The 21346-nt window shown below is 46.0% G+C and overlaps 2 protein-coding genes across 3 annotated transcripts; one reads left to right on the plus strand and one right to left on the minus strand.

Moving 5' to 3' along the window:
* Positions 1 to 7935: 7935 nt before the first annotated feature.
* Positions 7936 to 18777, plus strand: EXOSC9 (exosome component 9). 2 transcript variants are annotated; one of them, XM_085057817.1, is made up of 12 exons: positions 7936 to 8060; positions 8198 to 8292; positions 8872 to 8991; positions 9080 to 9182; positions 9577 to 9714; positions 9821 to 9903; positions 10058 to 10190; positions 10676 to 10764; positions 10958 to 11104; positions 11420 to 11610; positions 11876 to 11954; positions 17624 to 18777. In XM_085057817.1, exons 1-12 carry the CDS (start codon positions 7995 to 7997, stop codon positions 17649 to 17651), a joined length of 1272 nt encoding a protein of 423 aa, XP_084913943.1. In that variant the 5' UTR covers positions 7936 to 7994; the 3' UTR covers positions 17652 to 18777. The 2 variants fall into 2 exon arrangements, with proteins under 2 accessions (XP_084913943.1, XP_084913942.1); XM_085057816.1 differs by lacking the exon at positions 17624 to 18777 and adding an exon at positions 12436 to 12693.
* CCNA2 (cyclin A2) lies at positions 12886 to 20441 on the minus strand. Its single transcript, XM_085057818.1, has 8 exons — positions 20197 to 20441; positions 19863 to 20091; positions 18903 to 19018; positions 18351 to 18574; positions 17615 to 17819; positions 16756 to 16869; positions 16363 to 16496; positions 12886 to 15945 (listed from the first exon to the last, which is right to left on the minus strand). The coding sequence occupies exons 1-8, from the start codon at positions 20332 to 20334 to the stop codon at positions 15894 to 15896; spliced, it is 1212 nt and encodes a 403-aa protein (XP_084913944.1). The 5' UTR covers positions 20335 to 20441; the 3' UTR covers positions 12886 to 15893.
* Between the last annotated feature and the right edge of the window lie 905 nt (positions 20442 to 21346).

A 21346-nucleotide genomic window follows, 5' to 3' on the forward strand; every position in this document is an offset into this window, starting at 1 on the left:
GATCAATCAATATGTCAGAGAAGAAACATGTCTTAGTTCTCACTTTCCAGAGAAAGGTAACTCAGCCTGTGCCCTGTCAGTCCTGCTTGTAAAGACACATTACAAAAATCAGATTCTCTCTGCTGCATGCAATACAATGAGAATGAAGTGCTTCTGCAAATCAAGTTATTAGAAGTGCCCCAACCATTCACAAGATTTTAAACATTTCAGGGCTACTTATCTGTGAAGCCAGCTGGATCTTAAGGTATTTTTTTGTGCTCATGCAGAATATGTGTCACAGTTTTATGGCTATTTATATTAATTGAGCAAAACCATTAGTCACTTTCTTTCTAATCACTGATATGGGGCCAAAATCATACCCACCATTTTCACAGAGAAAGAACAAGAAAACCATATAGATAAGAGATGGGAAGTGTGCAGCAATTTCAAAAGCTTGCAGTAAAAACCCGTAATAAGCCAGCCTGGAAAAGGGCCGGAGCAGTGCCAACACCATCTGGAGGAGGGCCTCTCCTACTTGATTTTAACATTACCCCTGCACCATTAACAGATTCTTCCCCCATGCCAAGTTACCCAGCAGTGAGCAGGAGAACTCAGATCACTGCAGCAAGGGCAGGAGAGCTGGAATATCCTATGCTCCCTCTAACAGTGCCCTCGTGCTCACAGCACGCTGCCTTGTAACACAGAAATGCACAGCAGGAGAGAAGAAGGCAGACGCTGTACTGAGAGGCACTTGTTGAATTAGCAGCAGCTGCCCTGTAAGAATACAGCCCACAGCAACGCTGGAGGACCCAGCTGCCTGCCGCCACACTGCCCCAACAGCTGCCATCTAATGTGGCCTAAGGAATAACCCCTAAACCCCACACTTTTAAGCAACACCATCTCTACAGCACTAAAATGATTTTTTTGCCAAGCTCACTGCACAGCTGTTAGCACCTATTCTCAGTGATTTAGGGTAAAATAGAAATTACTAATGTAAAAGAGCTAGAAGCTGGATAATAGTAATAATAATATTTTTAAACTGATTTAGAGAGCCAGAGATTTTATAATGATTTACTAAGATATGCCAGCTGCGATCCATTTATTATTTTCTTAATGAATATGTGCCTACTTGGTACCGGGGAGGATGAAGAAAGGAGAGCCAAGTAATTGAGAGAAACCACCAAGTGTAACCGAGCATCCTGCCCTTGGACCCCAGGACTGGTACAAGTTGGTTCTCAGGCTTGGACTAGGACCAAGGACCAAGGGAGCATGCGCAGGGGAACAGGGTGAACAGTTCATTGTGATGAAGAAGAGGGAATCTGTCATAATTAATCATCGGGACCCTTGCCCACAATTAATCTGAAGACACTGCGCTTGCGCGAGCATATTTAAATGAACTTTGAACTCATTATAATACGAAGTGGGGATAGGTAATGAATATGTATAGGGGCTTTGTCTAACTTTATGCATATGTAATCTGTAACCTAATATAAACTTAGTGAAGTGCTGCTGAGGGTGTGCATGTCTTTGGAGGGGCTACCCCCCATGCACCCCAGCTGGAATAAACACATACCTACTTCATAACTATCTGAGTTGTGGAGTCAATTCCGTGCTTCATCAGCTTCTCCACAGGCCCTTCCTCTAAGAACAAACCTGTGTCCATCCATCTTTTGCCATGGTGCAGAAACTCACCAGAATGAGCACAGGTCAGACGTCATGCTCACTTAAGCTCACTCTCTGAAAGACACTGTGGTTCCAGAGAGCTATCAAAAACAGATGCTGTGAAAGGTCTGCAGCCAAAGTCTGCCTCAAGCACAAATTTCCTAAAGGCCAGCAGCCGAGTTGCTTCCTCCATTCCACCCCTGATCAGTCAGCACGAAGGTGCTCCATGCTCCAGGGTTCCACATGGACATCAGCCCCAAACAGTACCTGGGGAGCAGCAGCTGCTGTGCTGAGGCTAATGTGGTCCCTGGGGACATCAGAGATGGGGCAAGGTCAGCCATGGGCTGTTGCCAGGTCTGTTCCCACCTACAGGGAGTGAAGCCTACTTAGCATTGTAGCTATATGATGGAATAACTCTTGTGGAGTAAAAGGAAGAAAACTGATTTGGATGTAGTTAAAGTTGCGGGGGGGGGAAGTTCTTTTAAAACGTTTATGTCTTTTGTACTGGAAAACACTACCTTTAAAAATGCTCTAATCAGGTCAAATTCGGTCAATTCTACATCTCTGTATGCCAAAGAAAAGCCAACATAATCTCCTCCACAAAGAGAGCCTGAGGGGAGTTTTATAATACTTTGGTACAGAGTAAAGGCTGCAGGCTGAGTGCACCTCTAAATTTGCCCTGAATTTTACATGGCAAACGTAGCTACTCCAAAGAGAGGGGGACCGGAGGGCGGTCGGGGGCAGGGGATGCTGGAGGAGCAGCACCCGGCCCCTGCCTTCCCGGGGGACGCGGTGAGGCGGAGGCGGCCCCGGGGGCGGCCCCCAGCCCTCCGTGCGTGTCGCGGACTCACCTGGGGGCGGCCCGAGGCGGCGGTGGCGGGCGGCTCCCAGCTCCCGGCTCCCGGCTCCCAGCCCAGGGCTGCCGGGGCGGCGGGAGGCGACGCGGGGGTGCTCCCGCCGAGCCCCGCAGCTGCCGAAGGAGCAGGCACAGCAGGAGCAGCAGGAGCAGCAGCAGCAGGAGGAACAGCGCCAGGTAGAGGAGCAGGTTGAGTTCCCACTCCATGCCGCCCGCGGCGCGGCTCGGCTCCCCGCGGACCGCTCGGTGGCGGTGCCGGTGCCGGTGCCGGCCGAGCCTCCTCCCCTGCGGCAGGAGAGGGGCACCGGACGGAGGGGCCACGGAGCCAGTCCTACCTTCACCCCCCGCCTCTGCGGCACCTGCTGCCGGGGCAGCCCCGGAGGCAGGAAGGCACCGGGGCGCGGGGAGGTGGGTGCAGGGAGCACCCATAGTCCGAGCTGGGGCGTGTTTGCCCTGCTCCTTGGACACAGGTCCCCTGTCACAGATACGGAGCTTCGGGGCCACCTGTCACGGGCAGGAGAAGCTCTTGGGGCGGCTCACTTCGAGACTTAGCTTCCCATTCAGACTGAAACGCCCACATGTGCACCCATACTCCCTGCCTCCCCACCCACATCTCACACCCGTCCACCAGCACGGGTCAAAAAGCTCCGAACTCCAGAAGTACCAGAAAATATCTCTCCTTGAAGACATTTGAGAGCCATCCCCTTGGCCAGCAGCACAAACACTTATCAGGTATTGCAGTGGCAGTAGGAAAGTTACTCAGATTTTTGGCCACTTGACTCAGATTTTGGTGAACAATACGACTGTGATGGACCCACCACGAATTCTGCTTTTCATGGTACCATCTGTCCACTTGCCCACATGATTTGTCTTGATTCAAGTCACATGCCCAAAACTTCCATGGATTTATAAGCCGGGGAAGGGAAATTTCACAGAGGGAACATTAGCACTTCTGCATATATTGCACAAATTTTGTGAGCACCAGAAAAAGCGCATTACTTCCTGAATAAATATATAAAAAAAACAAAAAAGAAAAAGAAAAAAAACCAAGCATGAATTCTACTTCATCAAGCCTCCCGAATTCTTAACATAAAATTCTTAACATTAGTATAGCATCACCACAAGTCCAAGCTAAGGAGACAAATATGTATTGAGTTATCATTTTACACCACATCTTCTATCCTTATTGGACCTCTGAATAATACTTCACAATAATGCTCTATAACAATTTGAGTCATTTGTGAAAACGACCACTCACCTTTTCTTGACGTAACAAAGCATCACTCAGACAACTTCATCCATCCTGTAGAAAACAGTGTCTGGTGGGAAAAGGCAAGGCCAGCATCCATCATTCTATAGTGCTCACACATCCCATCCTGGCTCTGTGTTCTCTGACACAATAATTGGCACTTTCTCATTTTGCTTTTATTACTACGAGGAATTCAGCTACTCACAACAGAGTTTTCTTGTAAGCACTTCTTGGCAAGGAATGAAGAATTGGGATCTTTGGGAAATACAGAGGGATTAATACTTGCATGTGGTACACACAGAGTATTGCTCAGAAGCTCCATGAGAGAGCTCTAAAGCACGAGACACTGGTGATAATATGCCTAGTGAGTGGCTGTTCTACACAACAGGAGGCACTTCTCAACCACGCTTTTATCTTTTAACAATGCCTGCATTCTAAGATACAACTGTAAAAGTGAAATTGCATTTAAAATCAGCTGAATCAACAAAAATATGCATCTCCTGTTTTAAAAGAAGCATTTTAGTATCAGGATTTTAAAAGCGGTTGTCCATGCAGAACAATAGAAACACTTGATTGAGAAAGATTATGACTTCCAGCATTTGAAGGCAGTCAAGATTAATTTCTGGTCTGCAACAGATATTTGGAACCTGAATAAGCAGGAGAAATAACTGAAAAAAAAGCCACTTTGGTTTAATAGTTTAATTTGATTATCTAATTATCTCCCAATTTTATTAAATGTGCTGTCGTCTCTTAGGGATCAGATGTGACTTACAAGCTTGTCAGCACTCTGGATTTCCTCTGTATTGTAGGACTCTCAAGATGTGGTACCAGCAACCATTCCCTGATACCTTTCCAATAGAAAAATCCCAGTTTCCAAATAGATATTCACTTCATTTGCACACTCCTGAGTTCTTGCATCAAGCCACTATTTAACCTGTATGTCAAGTAATATTTAAGATCAGGATATGAGAAAGTGCTTTTTTTTTTTTTTTGGCAGCAATTTTGGTTTATTTTTGCCTATTCTCCATTAAAGGAAACATGGAGAATATGGACATGGACATTTGTTGCTTCTTAAGAGAATTTCAAGACGCTTCTAAAAGGTTTGAGAATCTTAAACCACACTAAAATCTGAACCCAGATATTGGTTTTGTGTGTTCAGAGCCTTCAACTCTGGCTGTAACAATTTTGGCTTAGCATGAGACTTCAGTCATGCAACTGGTTTCACTTGAATCCATAGAAATCATGGACACAGTTTGCCTGGACACAGGGATATTGCAGGGTGTGGAGAGAAATAAGGGGAGGGGTGTAACTTCTTTTCCTCTGACTTTGTTGCATGCCTAGCTTCCAGCCTTGCAAATACTTCCCACTTTCCCAAAAGGATTGCTGAGAGCTGGGAAGTGCTGAATGCAGCACTGTCTACAAGATCAGAATTTCTGGCAGGACTCTTTGGTGCAAAAAACTTGTTTCATGAGAGCAGTAAACCCCAGGAGATGATGTGAAGGTTAAGTACAGGTGGAAACAGCAAGAATATTTTGGGGTTTACTCCGAAATGTAGGCTATGAAAGATGATCAGCAAGCATCCAGGAACTAGATGAAGCAGATGTTAATACCAGCTTGTGTTAAGCTGATGTTTAGATGATTTGCTGGCAGTTCTGGATCCCTTTTTTTGGAACAAAATTACTTGAGCATATATACCAGGCAACTACTTTCCTAAATTTTAGCCTTGGAAGCTGTGACACTTTCCTTCTAATAAGTCAGGGACAAAGGTGCTTATCTGTGCTTCAGATAAAGAGGCTGTTTGAGTGCTTCCCTGGATCCAGGCCAGAATATCCCATCTCTCATCACAGCAGGAGGTTCTGTTCATGCCTCACTTCTTCCAGCAGCATTGCTTAGAAGGATTTCCCATCCTCCCACCCCCTGCTCATCATAAAAACAAATTATAAGTTATATTATTACATCTAGGCAGAGCCTTTCTTCCCAAATAACCTTATAAGCTGGAATACTGGATACATCACGTCCTGGAGGGATGTGTGAATGAGCAGGACTTGCAGCCAAGCAGCAAAGGCACATTGCAGTTAAGGCTGCCATGGAAAGAGAAGGTCAATTTCTTATTTATTTTGATTAGGCCATAAAACATGATTGCTGGCAACTTGCTGTCAAGATGCTGAGATTCTGATGCAGTTTGGTTTTCCTCTCCAGTCCTCAAATGCGATTTTCCCTCAAGGCTCAGTTCAGTAAGATAATCTAATTCAAGCATTTCAGCCTGTAGAGCATTCAGCTCAAATGAAGAAATGCTTCCATGTGGGCACAATAGAACATCAGGATCCAGTTTCTAAAAATTCCTGCTTTAGCCTAAGTGCCTGTGATTTATTCACTCATTTATTCACTCTGCAGGGTACGCCACTCACTCCTTCTGAACACCCAGAGTATTTCCATTATTTCATTACAATTGTAACTGTCTTTCACTGTACAGAAATGTAGCAATTGCTCAACTTCTTTTTCATTAACCATTTATATTAACCTTGTTTTCTACGTACCCTTCTCCCACAGATTTCCACTGCTGTGGTTGGTTTTATGCCTCCTTAATTTGTCCATTGAATTCTTTACCCTTCCTAGCACATGTACATGCACAAAAGCTGCAAAGTAGCCTTTGTGTGAAGAAGATGGCATGGATCAAAGGACACAGCTGATTTTCAGCCCCAATACATTACTTATTTCCCCCTGAAATACATCCAACTCCTCCTGAAGTTCACCAGCACCATCACCTTCTCTATTTTGGAAAGGGTGCCTTGCCACCAGCCTGATGGATCGAGGCACATGACAGTTCATCTGGAGAGCAGGAACATGAAGTTTTTCCACTTCATCTCAAGCAGAAATCCCTGCATGTGCTCAGATTGACATTATTTTGTAATTGATGAAGAGTAACATAGGCTCCCACAAACAATAAAAACTCTTCCAAATTTCCTGATAGAAAACTGAAGAGTTCAAGAATTTAACCCCAGGCTTTCACTAATGAATATTATCACCAAATTCACACACAAAAAGAGTAAAACCAGAGAGAACTTCTATGTAAAGATTGCCAGTAAAACGCCAAGGATTATTTGTTTATTTTTACCCTTGGAGGAAGAGTGTCTTTCTGTAATCTCATCAATATTCTCTTGCACTGAATATTTGTGACAATATTAATTTATCCTAAACTGAAAATATAAAACCAGCATGGTAAAACTAGACAGCACTTGTCCTCAATAGCACAAACTTGGGAGTTTCAGAAACATGACTCACATTTGAGTTTGCACTAGAACTGCAGTGTGTTAACAAGGTATGAAAAGACAGTGTAACAGGTATTGCAGCAGTTCTGTGTGGAAAATATCAGTGTCTGGGGTTTAATGTTGGTGGGAGGAGAATAGATTTTCTTGTTTTAGCTCAAACTAAGTGTAAAAGCCACTTGTAAAGGCCTTTTTACTTACGGGCAACATTCCAGAACACCAAGGAGGGATGTTCTCCTGCCAGATTGGATGCTTGGGCTGCATTTTTGCCTGCAGCGCTGACTGCATTGTTGGCGCTACCAGCTCGGCTGCTCCCCAGGGGCTGCAGGGCATCCGCACCTTGAGGGCTGGGCACCACAATAGTGTTAACCACTCGAAATGCCTGGCATGCAGGGTTGGTTTTGTTAATTCCAGATGGCTTTCCCGACGACGGGCACTCCGGCATCAGCCCACACCGCCACTGTCCCTGCTGTGCCACCTCATGGCTGAGGCGAACACCGTGCACCGGGGCCGCTTCTCCTCGAGTGCTGGGCGCACTTTTGGGCCTCTCAATATGGAAAAGACATTAAGCTCTCGGGGAGCACGAGGATGGTGAAGGGTCTGGGGGGAAGGCGTGTGAGCGGCGGCTGAGGGCACTCGGTCCGTCCAGCTGGAGCACACTGAGGGGAAACCTCAGCATCCTCCACCCAATGAGGGGCAGCGGAAGGGCAGGTGCCGATCTCTTCACTCTGGTGACCAGGGGCAGGACTCGAGGAAACAGCACGAAGCTCAGTCGGGGAGGTTTAGATTGGATAGCAGGGAACAGTTCCTCAAACGCAGGGTGTTTGGGCACTGGCACGGGCCGCCGGTGGAAGTGCGCTCCCTGAGGGGACACGCCACAGCGCGAGAACGCGGCGCGTGCGCGCTGGGCCCGCGCGGCGCGCAGCGATGACGCTCGCGCTCCCCCCCCAGTATCCGCGCGCTGCCCCCTCACGGCGCGGCCATGAAGGCGACTCCGCTCTCCAACTGCGAGCGGCGCTTCCTCCTGCGCGCCATCCAGGAGAAGAAGGTGCGGCGCCGGCATTCCCCTCCCTTTCCCGGTCCCCTTCCCCGCTGTCCCCGGGATCCTCCCTCCCCCGCGGTCCCGCCGCGTGCCGAGCTCGGCGCACTAACCCGCTCCATGTGCGTGTCCGTGTGTTCCCGCAGCGCCTGGACGGGAGGCAATGCTACGACTACCGCAACATCCGCGTCTCCTTCGGCGCCGACCGCGGCTGCTGCATCGTGGAGCTGGGCAGGACCAGGTGCGTGCGGGGGCTCGGCTGCGGGCCCGGGTTAGACAAAGCCTGAGCTTCCCAAACCTGCAGAGATCACTGCGAACAGATTCTAACCTTTCAAGCCTTAAAGTCGTAGTATTTCAAGGGTAGGAGCAAAGAGGAGAGGATGGAAAGGAACGAAGCGGGAAAGGGATGGGGTTTCCACGATGATTTCAATCACAAATAATTTTAAAAATGCAAAATTACTCCCAAGTTTTCATCCCTTTATTCACTGATCTCGTATTTTACATTCTTCCACAAACCAAACGGCCTTTTTTTGTCTGGAAAACTGAAATACATGCACTTATATAAATATTTCATTACAGTTTCTCGAGTGTCTGAGTCAGTTTTTAATCTTAACAGGCAGGAGTATGTTCTGATTCCTACATTTGGTTCTTTCAGTTGATCAGAGTTTAAATCTGTATGAGAGGCATTGAGTGAGAAACTGTCAGGAGTGAGAATTACAAACTAAAACCCTAAACACATGCTTTTTTCCCCAAGTATATATTTTATTTCCTGAGTTTTCCTGGTATGTTCTGTGACTTACTGGTTTATTTACCTTGGCAGGGTTCTGGCACAGGTCTCGTGTGAACTCGTTTCCCCCAAGGCAAATCGGCCCACAGAAGGTGTGCTATTCTTTAACCTGGAGCTCTCACCCATGGCTGCACCTGGGCTGGAGCCTGGCAGGTAAGGTAACTTTCTTAAAAGGACTAAACAAGGATGGCATAAAAGCCACTGTAATCTTATTAAGTTTGGGTTCATTTTGTTCCAACAGACAGTCTGAGTTACTGGTGTCACTGAACAGACTATTGGAGCGATGCCTCAGAGATTCTAAGTGCATTGACACTGAATCTCTCTGCGTTGTTGCTGGTGAAAAGGTAGGAAAACCTCTTGGTTTCTGGTGGGTTTAAAACGAAAAGAGACATATAATCTAATTTTAAGTTGTTGTCTGGTTTTGGATAGTAGAAATGCTGCTTTTAGGTTAATGTAAAGATGCACAGATCTGACTTGAGAGATATTTTTAACCTGCATATCTACATAGGCTTTCTGAAGTAGTTGGGACCCTGCAGAATAAAGTTTAAATCATGCTTAAGTGCTACATATTTTGTCATAATTAAATCTGGCACAGTGGCTATCTTGGAATATACCAAGACCTCTCATCTTCTTAATACAGACTTGAGGAATGTATGCTGCTTCTTATTTTGAAAAAAAAAAAACCATCTTCTGCAGAATCGTATCTCAGCTTACCAAGCGGTTTTATGTTTTTCTCAGGTTTGGCAAATTCGGCTGGACATGCACCTGTTAAACCATGATGGTAACATCACTGATGCTGCCAGCATAGCAGGGATTGTAGCTCTGTGTCATTTTCGCAGACCAGATGTGTCTGTGCAAGGAGAGGAAGTAACTGTGGTAAGTTGTTTGGTTTTGTTTCTTTTCTAATTTCCCTGAATTTCTTGTTAATTTTAAAATTAAGAGTTTCGTAAATAACTGTATTCTGGGCCAATTCCTTTCAAAGTACACTCCTGAGGAACGTGATCCTGTCCCCTTGAGTATCCACCACATGCCCATTTGTGTCAGTTTTGCCTTCTTCCATCAAGGGTAAGATTTTGAGGTGTTATGTACCCATATAAGGGGTGTAAGTCTTGTATACCTATAGTTATTAATATGCAAACCAAATCCTTTAATTGTGTTTAAGGGTAGTAACTTGCCTTAAATTTCCACTGTTGCCTTATATTTCAAAACTTGATTCTAGGACCTATTTATTGGTGGATCCAACTGAACGTGAGGAGCGGGTGATGGATGGGCTCCTTGTGATTGCCATGAATAAACATCATGAAATTTGTACCATCCAGTCCAGTGGAGTGGTTATGCTGGTTCAGGATCAGGTAAACCTGTGCCTTGACCAGTCCTTCTGTGGTGTATAAACTGGTTCCTGTGCTGCAGTCTTGATATGAAAATATCCTTGACATTTGGAAGCTGAGAAATCAATTAACTGTCTGATTTTACTGGAAAAGATTATGTATTTTTAGTGCTAGTGGAAGAGCATAGTAGTGTGTACCGTGCTGCAGAAGGAACGTAGAAAATGCATAGTTTTTGGTCAGATACACATTTTTAAATTTTTTTCCCTGTGATTGGGCTAAGAAAGCCTGCAGATTATTTCCAGTTGCACTCTGAGGAAGAGCTGGAGGCTGTTGTATTAAGTTTTTGCATAACTCTCAGTGAATCCAGTCCCTCATGCTAAGGTGCCGTATTTTAAGTGTTTGTAATTCGTGTGATTTAAGCATTTGTGATTGCTATGATGCTCTACAGTCTCAGTTAAAGACTTCTTGCTTTCCTGGTTGTAAAGTGTTGTTGTCTGTGTAACAAACAGATTCTGAGATGCAGTAAAATAACAGCTGTTAAAGTCGCAGAAATAACAGAACTGATTCAGAAAGCCTTAGAAAACGACCAGAAGGCCAGGTGAGTGTTTTGGGAAGGGATGGGAATGGGTATTTTTAAGAAATGTAGTAAATACTAATGTCAACTTGTGGTTTCAACAGCAAATAGTCTTCACTTGTATTTGTTTTGAATAGCAAGCATTTGTATATTTGAGCTTGAAAAGAGAAACCATTTTTGGGTTATCCTGAAATAATGTCTGTCACTGAATGACCAGGAAAGAAGGCGGGAAGTTCGGCTTTGCAGAATCCATACCCAACCAAAGGATCACTGCCTTCAAAATGGAGAGTGCTGCTGTGGACACCAACGATGTGGAAGAGAAAGCTGGAGAAATCATTGCTAAAGCAGACCCTCCTGCAGAAGTGTATCTTTTCCAGGGTATTATTCAGGGGAAAACTAGGCTAAACACACACCTAAGATTCCTCATAACTTAGGTAGCCATAGAACCTTCAGAGGAAACATTGTTCTCATCACATCCTGGTTTTGGTTCTCTCTGCTTTTAATTCCTTGCACAAAGTGCAAAACTGAGGTCAGACCTGGGATTATTACAGTAACTGCAGAAGTGGCACTCTTAACGCCCCTTCAGGGCTGTTCTCCCCAGCTTAAAAATGACCTGGTTTGCTCTCAGAATACAAAGAATTTTACCAGCAAACACCAAGATTTTTCTTAACTCCTGCAGTTTTGCCAATCCAGTGTTGCACACTCCCGGGACAGCCCAAATTGGGGAGGGAATAGAGAGCTCCTGGGGAGACCTTGAAGAATCTGAGAAGGAAGAAGCAGCAGAGGAAGAAGGTGAAAGTGAGGCAGCTGCTTTTGAATGTCATAAAATGGAAACTGAGGATACAAACACAATGAGGGAAACTAAGAATGGTAAGTATTTGATTTTCTTGGTATCAGATCTCATTATATCACTTTGTTAGCAGCTTAGAATTAAAATGTGAAAGGTCCTTAGGAGGAAAGAACCTCTGTCGCCCCTTTACACATTTGCTAATTCCACTTGATTTCTGTGGTATAGGCAAGGTTGCAAATGAATCAGTTGCCCCTCTGTTTTTTTAAAAATGCTGTGGTTATTAATTAGAGGAGCTGTTTAAAACTGATCACTAGTTGTGATTGATGGGGTTTGTGTGTTTTTTAGATGAACCGATTGTACTGTCTGACAGTGAGGAGGAAGAAGTTGTCATTCTGGAAGCACAGGAACTACCAAGGAAAACAAGGTAACCAGCAAGTAAAATTAGGAGGGGAAAGGAGTTTGTAAGGAGTGTTTCCAGGAAGGACAGGATTTTGGCAAGGCCAAGAAAGGTTTCTATTGATGAAAAGGAATACAGGGCTAAGAGCAAGGAGGTTTAAATCTAGGCTAGTTCCTTCCTGTCCTGGGAGGCCTGACTGGTCTGCAGATGTCTGAAATGGTTGTAGGTATTTGACTCAACCCTTCCAAAGGGAGTGAGAGCATAAAAGTGGATCTCAGTCAGTGGCTCCTTAGAGCTGGTGCAGAGATTCTGTGTGCTGCACTAGAGCTAATGTTGAGTTTTACCTCCAAGAAGTGAGATTTGCTGCTGTGTCCCTGCGCCAGCCATGGAAACCCTTAGCATCAAGCATGGTGGGAGGTTGTCCAGTTATGGATAATCAGCCTGTGTTCTTTTGGAATAGTAAAGCTATTCGGTAAGTTTCTCTGATACAACTGTTGTTTGCTGGCAGAACACAGACCAGCTCCAAACAAGAAAACACAAGTAAGAAAGCATTTAACAAAAGGAGAAGAAAGAAGAGAACTTCTCGTTAAAGCCATCATCCCTCCTGCAGAAGTGCTGTATAATATGGATTTTGGTCTGTTATTACTAAGCTTATTTTTGTAGATAATTTTATTTCCTTCCCTCCATCCCTCCAATATTGTTCTGCTTTTATCTATGTGTTAAAACTATTGTACACAGATTTAAATTAAAAAAATGGTGCCTGTAACTGAAATTCCACGTTTGGCATCCAGCTGCAGCAAGCCCCCACCTAGCTCACCTTTCTTCACAGGGGAAAACCAATGTGCTGTGATTAAAACCTTCTTGCCCCTGTCACTCCATAACTTAGCTTTTACTCAACTTCTTTATGAAAATCACCAGAAATGCATGCACCTGACAAACTAGCACAGAACCTCAGCAGTGGAGTTTCTTAAAAAGTTTTATTAAATATTACGTGCAACAGACTGGAATGCTTCTTGAACTATAGGTAAAGAGTTATGCTCTGAATTTAGGATCAGGCAAAACAAAGAGACAAGGAGTATTCCAAAATACCTGATCTGGGTGCTTTGTTTACAAACCAGCGACACTGGAAACACACACATATTTACAGAATGAAGCAGGGCTATTTTACACGTGACTTCAGTGTTACATGAGCTGTGAACAGGGGAAGTTACTGTTGCAGATCTTCCATTCCCCAAATCAAGTTAAGAACTTCATGTTAAAAAAAAAAAAGAAAATTGCTCCCAGCCAGGCAAAGCTCGAATCAAGTTGTGCTCTTTCAGAAAGGGACCAACACACAAAAAACCTCTTTTCTCCAGGAGCTAAACCAGTGCATTTTCTTAGTGTCCATTCTTCCAACCCAAAGTCACTGTTCTGAGTACAAAAATGGGTGAAGATGCAGTTGCTTCTGAATTCCTTAATACCACAAGACTGTAAACTTCTTCAGAAGTGTTTTTGCACTGCTGTTTCACTCTTCCTCCCATGTAGCATTTCATCCCTATATTCCTTAGAGCCTTGAGTTGGAAAAGGCTTAGAAGTTAACCTGAATAGGCTTAGCAGTAGTACAGTACAACCTGGGATATTTTGTTTAAAGCTTAGAAGCAAAGGCTGGAATTGTCCCATATTAACTTTGCAAAATGACAAGGTAGAAAAAGACGGCCTCAGCTGCCCTGAGGAAGGAGGAACATTGTCATTCTGGGTAGAGATGCCAGCCCCTGACTGAAGATTTTTTGTTAGGCTGCAGAGGAAGTCATGTTGATAATAGTGAAGATAAAGCTCAGGGAGCATGGAAGAATTTTTCTCTGTGCTATGGGAACAGTAAGGGAACAAGTTCCTTTGAAACTCAAGCACAGCTCTTTGATTAAGCACTAAGTTAATACTAAAACCCACTGAAGTCCTTTCACTCAAGTACTGCTAATTGCTCTTTTTCTGGAGAAAATAATTCATAAGCTTGCTTTAATTTACCCCTCCTCCAATGTTCATATTTCTCAGTGGTCTTGGCACACATCACAGAAAGGAAAGGGAAGGCAGAACCCAGTTTCCCAGGAAGAGTGCTGTGGCCTGTTATCTTCAAATAATAGCTGCCAGTCAGCATTGTCTGTTACCCTTCCAAGGTCACAAACAGAGAAAAACACATTCCTCACTATATAAACTCCCTCTCCTACAAGGTTAAAGTGTTTCCAACCCCAAGCACCACACATGATACACTGCACAGGCTGTCCCCAGTTAGTATTTCAGTGGCAGCTTACTGAAATTAATCCCAATAAAGGCTGTTGGCCCCACAAAATGTGGTTCTTCATTAATGATTAGAACATGTATAACAGTCCAAGTGCATCCTAAAAAGCTCAGATTGGTTGAAAAGGCCACTTCTGCTGTATATTTTGACCAGATTTTTGACCATTCAACTCAATTGGTTTTGTAATTGAGGTGGTTCAGGGAGGGCTCAGGCTGCAGCACAAGGGTGGGGACAGAGTAGTCATTTTGTAGCTGCTGAGGTGAGACACAGAGTTGCCTCTCATTAATGTGCTTCTCAGCCTGACAGATAATGATTTCAAAAAATTATTTTAAATAGCCCACTCCCTAACAGCTGTTGGACATCTGTGAGGAGGAGTTTACACTGCTGGGCACCCAGATAACCAGAGAGATAGTGTTGAATCAGCTTTAAGTCCAAGAGGCACAGGTTTCACAGGGCAGCTTTAGCCAAAAATCTTCAGAAATGAATGCCAGTTTAAGATGGCAGTACTACGCCTCAGTGATTTTAAGCTATTGGGGAGACCACTAGCATCAGATACAAAAACTGTTTATTAGCCAACCTGGAAATGGCTTAATTCAGCCCACTTCCGTGCACTCGCTGCTTTACATGCAAACAACAGCAGGTACAGGGCAGCATCACTCCATTTACACAAGCTGAAGGTAAACATCCACTTGATCTAATGCTGATTAAATGTGAGTTTGCTCATGTAACAGTTCCAGAACTAAGGAAAAATGTCGCACATTTTTGCTGTGTGCCACAGAGGAGCTCTTTCCAAGCATGAGGAAGAGCTCTTCCCAAGCATGTATCCCATAAAGAATTCATGCTGCTCTGCACACAGCCCATCCATGCCAGAAGACATTGCCTCCCCTTGGGGGCACAGAGCAGTTTTAATCCCTCCAGCACTGAAAAGGTACAAGGCAAGCAGACTGAGGACTGATTTTCTCAGTAGGCATCAATGGACTTTTGGGACAGCCAACACATCAGTGGGAAATCCATGGGTTTAGATTAGTATCAGTTTTACACTTGGACTAGAAAATACCAACAGCAAGACCATTTTCTGCATCGTGGAAGCGCAAGGTATGAACTGGTGCAGGAGTTTTAACTGTGCAGTCCCTGCAGCAGAGCATTCAGCCTTCCACCTGATGAAGATCTGGCACTACATTATACAGCAATCAGGGCACACCCTGAAGAGCCTCATGAGTCAATTCTGGCAAGGACTTCTCCTCATGGTCATAGTTTCTTCCAGTTTTGTAGCCATTAAGGCATGTTTTGGATCTATGCTAAGTCTCAGTTTAAACTAGACAGTATTAAAATGCTACTGATACTCTGTGGAGTCCAAGTCTTTCTTAGGCAGAAGGAGAAAAAGCCCTACTATAATAATGCACTGCTAATATTAACATTTAGTCTATAATTAGATAAGCAGTCTGACTTCACGTGGCCTGGTTAATTCTGTGCCTGAAGAGAACCTTTTGATAAAAACACAGCTAAAACTCTTAACAAGATTGCATGTACAAAAGATTTACATTAAAACCACATGAAACTAAACTTCATAATTGAAGTCATCAAAGCCTATATTCATATGCTGAGTGATCATACCTAGAATTCTGAACCATGTTTAAAACTGTACATCATTTCCTGGTAATATACATCTCATAAAAAGATCAGTCTCTTGATTATTACAATAAGTTTAGTGTGTCTGGCGGGTCAATGAGTGATACTCCATGGTACCTAGAGAGGGAAAAAAAGAGGCAGGATATCATCTTGCTCAAGTGCTCTCTGCCACAAAGAGCAGCACAACACACTCCAGCAAAGCACATTTCCCACCAGGCAGGAAACATTCTGGGGGGCTTGTTGGCTGCCTTGCCCCACACAGATTTTTCAGGAGCATTAGGTATCACCAACTGTTGGAACGTCAAGAAAATTCCTCCAGTTTCTACCAGACGGTTCAGGCAGTGATAGAACACCAAGTATTGCTTGACAAATCAATCTGCAAAAACCCAGGGAGTCTTGTCCCTATTTCACTGAGGAGGTGTATTTGGTTAGTTCAGTCTGCCTGAAGACTCAAGAGGTACAACCCTCACCCACACCCTGCCAGACAGTTACGTGTTTGGACAACTCAGCTGTAACACCTCCACAGATACTCACTTGGTACTCTTGTACTTTTCCCTTATGGACTGCTGTGTGTGCTGGGCTGCTTTGAGGTAGGTGTTGTGTAGGTCTATGAGGCAAGGCTTGATGTCTTCAAGGGTGTAGCCAGTTACTTTGCACAGGGATTCAGGCTGAGGGGAAAACAAAAAGGGAGAGGGACATTTGAATGTTGCTGTTTGCTTATGCTGATGACCACTGGTGGAGTTTTTAGCTTCCTGTTGAAACCATATTACCCCCCTTCCCATTTTCAAATGCCACAGGGAGCAATGCCTAATTAACAGGCTAGGAACACAGAGGGGATGCAATTCCTGCAGCCCAGCCCCAGCATTCAGGACTGCGTACAAATCCACTGAACACACATGTCAAGGCTCATGTTGGAGCGCTACATACCCAGGTTTGTCCAGTGAGTGTGTAGTCTGCCAGATGAAATGCTGCAGCAGCAATAACTGATGGCATGTATTTCAGGTAAGGATCAGCATCAATTAGACTCAGCTCCCCCAGGTACTGCAAGGGAAAAAAAGAGGGAATGTTTCACTCAAAAGTTAACAGTTGCACTAGAGCCCTCATTTAACCTTCCAAGACTGCCATCATTTGGAGAGACAGCTTTTATTAGTTTCCGAGTACTTTCTGCATCTCCTGCTAGCTACTGTCAAACAGCATTCCCAACACGTGCTTTCCCAGAACATTTTCTATTTAGGGATATATAAGAACTAGAGGGAAGAGCGTAGTCAGGTCTGACCTTTGCCCCAGTGAGACAAAGGCTTCTGTTTAGGAGCTTTAGTACCTACCATACAGCTAGGATTTACTGCAACTTCAGCTGAAATGTTATCTGTGCTCTGCTCTAGAAAATAGCCTCTGGATTTAGACCTTGCTGCTTGTTGAAGGGAAAACCAAAACAAAAGTTCTTTTTGCCAAAGTATGTGCGGGGGTAGGTGTCACAGCTGTAGATAAGAGAGAGGGAAACATCTATCTAGCAGTGCAGCAACCCCCAATTTAAAGTTCATTAATCTCTGCCTGCTCTGAGCAAGGGTGCATGCTCAAGCCAGGCCAAGTGCCAGCCTTTGATAGGGATGGACTATCTCAAACAGAAAGTGGCATAATAGGAGTGTTAGTTCCCAGCAGGAGGGCAACACTTCTGGAGAAGCACAATTCATAGGGTGTATATATAGTATACATATATATATGTGCAATAAATATCTGCAATAGACTTGTCTTAATTACATGGGCTGAGCTAATAATTCTTACTTACCATTGACAGGCTCTCCACTTTAGCATCTGTCTGCTGATGGAGGAAGTACTGGGTGAGGAACTGGTTGATTGTTGGAGCCGCCAAGTCAAAGGACAAAACCTTCAGAATTAAGTGCTCCATCCTTAGGACCTGCTTCTTGGTGTAGGTGTCGTCTGTGATGTAGACAAACTCAGCCACTTCAGGAGGGTAGATCTCTTCAAACTTTCTGCCAAGAGAAATGTTTATGAGGAAATAATTGAATACTAGAAAAGCAGATAACCACCAACATTTAATGAAATGTTCATTTAAATTCTGACTTAAGAAGTAGCTGGGAACTGGTACCAAACAAGTTTGCTGCAGTTGGTTCACTAGCTCTTGAATCAGTAGAATTTGAGATTAAAGAGCTACAACAGCATGACAATTTAAGACTAAGGAATTTGGGACTTCAAGTTCCTGAAATTCCATTAACAATGCACTAAACTAATAATTGGGGCAAGCACGACTTTCTTTTCACATACCTTATGCATTTTCCCTGAAATACTGTTTAGATGCCTGCTGCTGCAGCTGGAAGTAATGCATCCTCGCTCTAGGGCAATCTACAAAGATAACTGCCAAACTTTTAGGTGTATAACTCCTGATTTTTCTCCTAGTGTGAAGCCCTCCCAAGTAAGTCCTGCTCCAGACAACAGAACAGCCACAAGCTTTTCATCTGTATGACACCAGCAGGTGTAACTTGAAATGAAGTAATTTCACTTACGATGCAAGCAGCATAGCTGCAGTACCCACAAGCTGAAGTTTTCCTCTCAAAACAGACATGGAAGAAAGAAACCTATCAATGTAATTTACAGCTAAGTGCAGGGTTTCATTCTGTAATTTGTATTCTTCTCCAACTTCCACTAGCCAGTCCACAAGAATAGCCCGCATGTTGTTTGTGATATCAGGTTGCTTCTTCATGTAACCTATTTTGGGCTTGCATTTCACCTGTAGGGTTAGATAACAGATAAGTTGAGTTTGGACCAAACTGGTAGGGAAGCAACTGTTTAAACTCCATTTATCACAGTTTAATAAATCAGAAGTAAACACTGGTAAGTTTAGGATCAGTAAGTTCTATTTCTGTAATCTTGCTTGCCAGGTTGTGCATGGCACAATCAACTTTATCACAATAAACCAGTCTCATGCTCTTATTTCTCCCTTTCTAGCAAGCTCTAATTTAGTCACTGTCATAGCAACTCATGTTCAGATACATTTCCCCACCCCACACTCCTCCCCCGTGGGCTGTATGCAAATAAGAAAAGAGACAGCAGCTCACCTCCATTTCCCTCAGGTATGTATGGATTTCGCTGATATAGTCTGGCACGTTATTAACGTTTGGTGCTTTCTCTTCTGTTTCTGAGGTTATTGAAATATCCATAATACTTGGAGAATCTAAGCAGATGGTAACAGTCATGTTAAAATGGCCATCATCACACCACTCCCTCACAGCACAGGGAACCTTGTGCAGGCTCACTCAACTGGACTGGAAGTTGAGGAGGCTCTACATAAGTCAAATGTTACAGCAAGAGGGACGTTTCCCCTTCCCTTTTCTCTTCTTCCCACTAAGAATAAAGGGATGGAAAACTCTTGCAATTATGTAGTGCTCACTGCACCTTGTGTTACCTTGTTACATAGAGGTGGATCCTGGAGGCTTAGATTGTGGTTTAAAACTGGGCTGGAGTGCCAGAGCTTTTTGTAGCCTGCAGAACTGGGTTACAGGGAGATCAGCCCTCAGATACTCACACATGTGTTCCAGAAAATGGAACCGGCAGTTCCCGTTTTTCACATACTGGGAAGACCTCAGAACACTTGCAACCACTACGGGATATTAGCTGAGAGAAAAACCTATCACATCTTGGGATCTGCCTGGGTAAAGTCCCCTTTAACTCTGTAATGGCAGCAAAGGGCGAGGCTTTATGGGCTGCTCTGGTCCGTAACCTGGCTTTTCCCTTGAGGTACTGATAGTTAACGTTATAAAGTATCAAACCGCCTAAAAGACCAGGGGATAAGAACACAGACGCTCAGCTGGATTGAACAGCTGTTGTGTTATGGTGGCAGGCTCAAGGGAACCAGACCCGGTCCGTGTCCCAAAGCACAGCCCTCCAGTTAGCTCTGGCAATCATTTCCCGGGTGAGCTCCCGCACGCTTCCCGGGGGCAGGGCCCTGTGGGGGAGCAGGTGGGCCGCGGCCTGCATGGCGCCCAGGCCCGGGCAGCGCTGCCGGGGGTGGCACGTACCGAAGCTCAGCTCCATGGCGTTGCTCAGGGGGGCCAGGGGCCGCCGCTCCCCCAGGGCACACACGGCTGTTCGCAGCCCCAGCGCCGCCTCCTCCTTCTGCACCGCCGGGACTCCCCGCTGCCGCCGCGGCTCCCGCTCGCCATCGGGCTCGTCCACATGGATGGAGAAGGGCTGATGCTGCTGCAGCCCCGCCGCCGCTCCATGGCCCTCGCAGCCGCCCCGCGCCGCCTGTGGGGAGAGCGGCCGTCAGCGCCCGGCCCCTGACAGCTCCCTCCACGCAGCACCGGCGCTGCCCCGTCCACATCACCCCGCATCCCGCCGCCGCCCCCTCACCTGCAGCGGGATCCCGGCGCGCTGCTGCGCCCCCCGCAGCAGCCCCAGCGCCACGCGGGTGCCGGCGGCAGGCGGCGGCGCGGCTTTGCCGGCCGCCGGCGGGGGCACGTTCTCCTGGTTCTCCTGCTCCGCCAGCATGGCCGCGGGAGGAGCGGGGGGAACGGCGGAGGGGACAGCGGGGCGACGGCAGGGCCGGAGCGGCGCGGCCGGAGATGGGCGCGCCTGGAGCCGCCCGCGCCGTTCAAGTAGCCCGCGACTCTTGAACCGCCCAATGGGCGCGCGCGGCGTCACGGCCGCGCCGGATGGGGTGGGCGGGCATGAGGGGCGGACGGAGGGACGGACAGACAGACAGAAGGACAGAGGGCGGGGAGCAGTCATGGGTGGGCTGCACCCCGCGGCCCAGAGGAGGGAAGGCTCTGCGCCCGCCCGAGGGAGGGAGAGAAGCGCCTCGGGCCTTCCCGCCGGGAAACGGGTGTGGGAAACGTGCTGGAGCTTGTCCAGGCAGGCTCGCGGACGTGTCCCGGGAAGAGCGGCCGAGGGAGGGCGGGGTTTGGTCGGGAAAATAGGAGACTTGCGGGCGGAGACTTGCTCATCACTCTCTGCAAGGGAGGTGTGAGGTGCCCGCAGTGAGGGGACAAGAGGAAACGGCCTCAGGGTCAGACGGGAGATACAGACTATCAAAGCATCCCCGACCACAAAGCTAATCTTGTTCCAACACCCCTGCCATGGGCACGGACACCTTGCACTAGACCAGGTTCATCAGACCTCCATCCAGTCTGGCCTTGAACACTTCCAGAGATGGAGCACCCGCAGCTTTTCTGGGCAACCTGTGCCAGGGCCTCACCACCCTCAGATTAGACAACGAGGAAAAAAATTGTCAGTGTTAGGGTGGAATAGGTTGCCCGGGGAGCTGCTGGAGTCACCACCTCGGGAGGCATTTAAGAGGTGTCTGGATGTGGTGCTGGATGATGTGGTTTTGGGGTTACAGAGTGATAATGGTGAGTTGATGGTTGGACTTGATGCTCTCAAGGGTCTCTTCCACCCTTCATGATTCTATGCCACTTCACTGGAGTTGGCGTTTTTCACTTGTGAACAGATCTGTGTCTCCATAGCCTGCTTCATCTCTTCTAATTTTAAATAAAACTGAGTA

Source organism: Lichenostomus cassidix, chromosome 4 (assembly GCF_008360975.1).
Source record: "Lichenostomus cassidix isolate B80296 chromosome 4, HeHo_3.0, whole genome shotgun sequence".
Taxonomy (NCBI): domain Eukaryota; kingdom Metazoa; phylum Chordata; class Aves; order Passeriformes; family Meliphagidae; genus Lichenostomus; species Lichenostomus cassidix.

Coding starts and splice junctions, on each gene's coding strand:
- EXOSC9 (XM_085057816.1), top strand. CDS start 7,995: ATGAAGGCGACTCCGCTCTCCAACTGCGAGCGGCGCTTCCTCCTGCGC. Junction 11,611..11,875: donor AATGAGGGAAACTAAGAATG/GTAAGTATTTGA, acceptor TGTGTTTTTTAG/ATGAACCGATTGTACTGTCT. Junction 11,955..12,435: donor GAACTACCAAGGAAAACAAG/GTAACCAGCAAG, acceptor GTTTGCTGGCAG/AACACAGACCAGCTCCAAAC.
- CCNA2 (XM_085057818.1), bottom strand. CDS start 20,334: ATGCTGGCGGAGCAGGAGAACCAGGAGAACGTGCCCCCGCCGGCGGCC. Junction 19,019..19,862: donor CGCCATGGAGCTGAGCTTCG/GTACGTGCCACC, acceptor CCATCTGCTTAG/ATTCTCCAAGTATTATGGAT. Junction 16,870..17,614: donor AAGTGGAGAGCCTGTCAATG/GTAAGTAAGAAT, acceptor TTTCCCTTGCAG/TACCTGGGGGAGCTGAGTCT.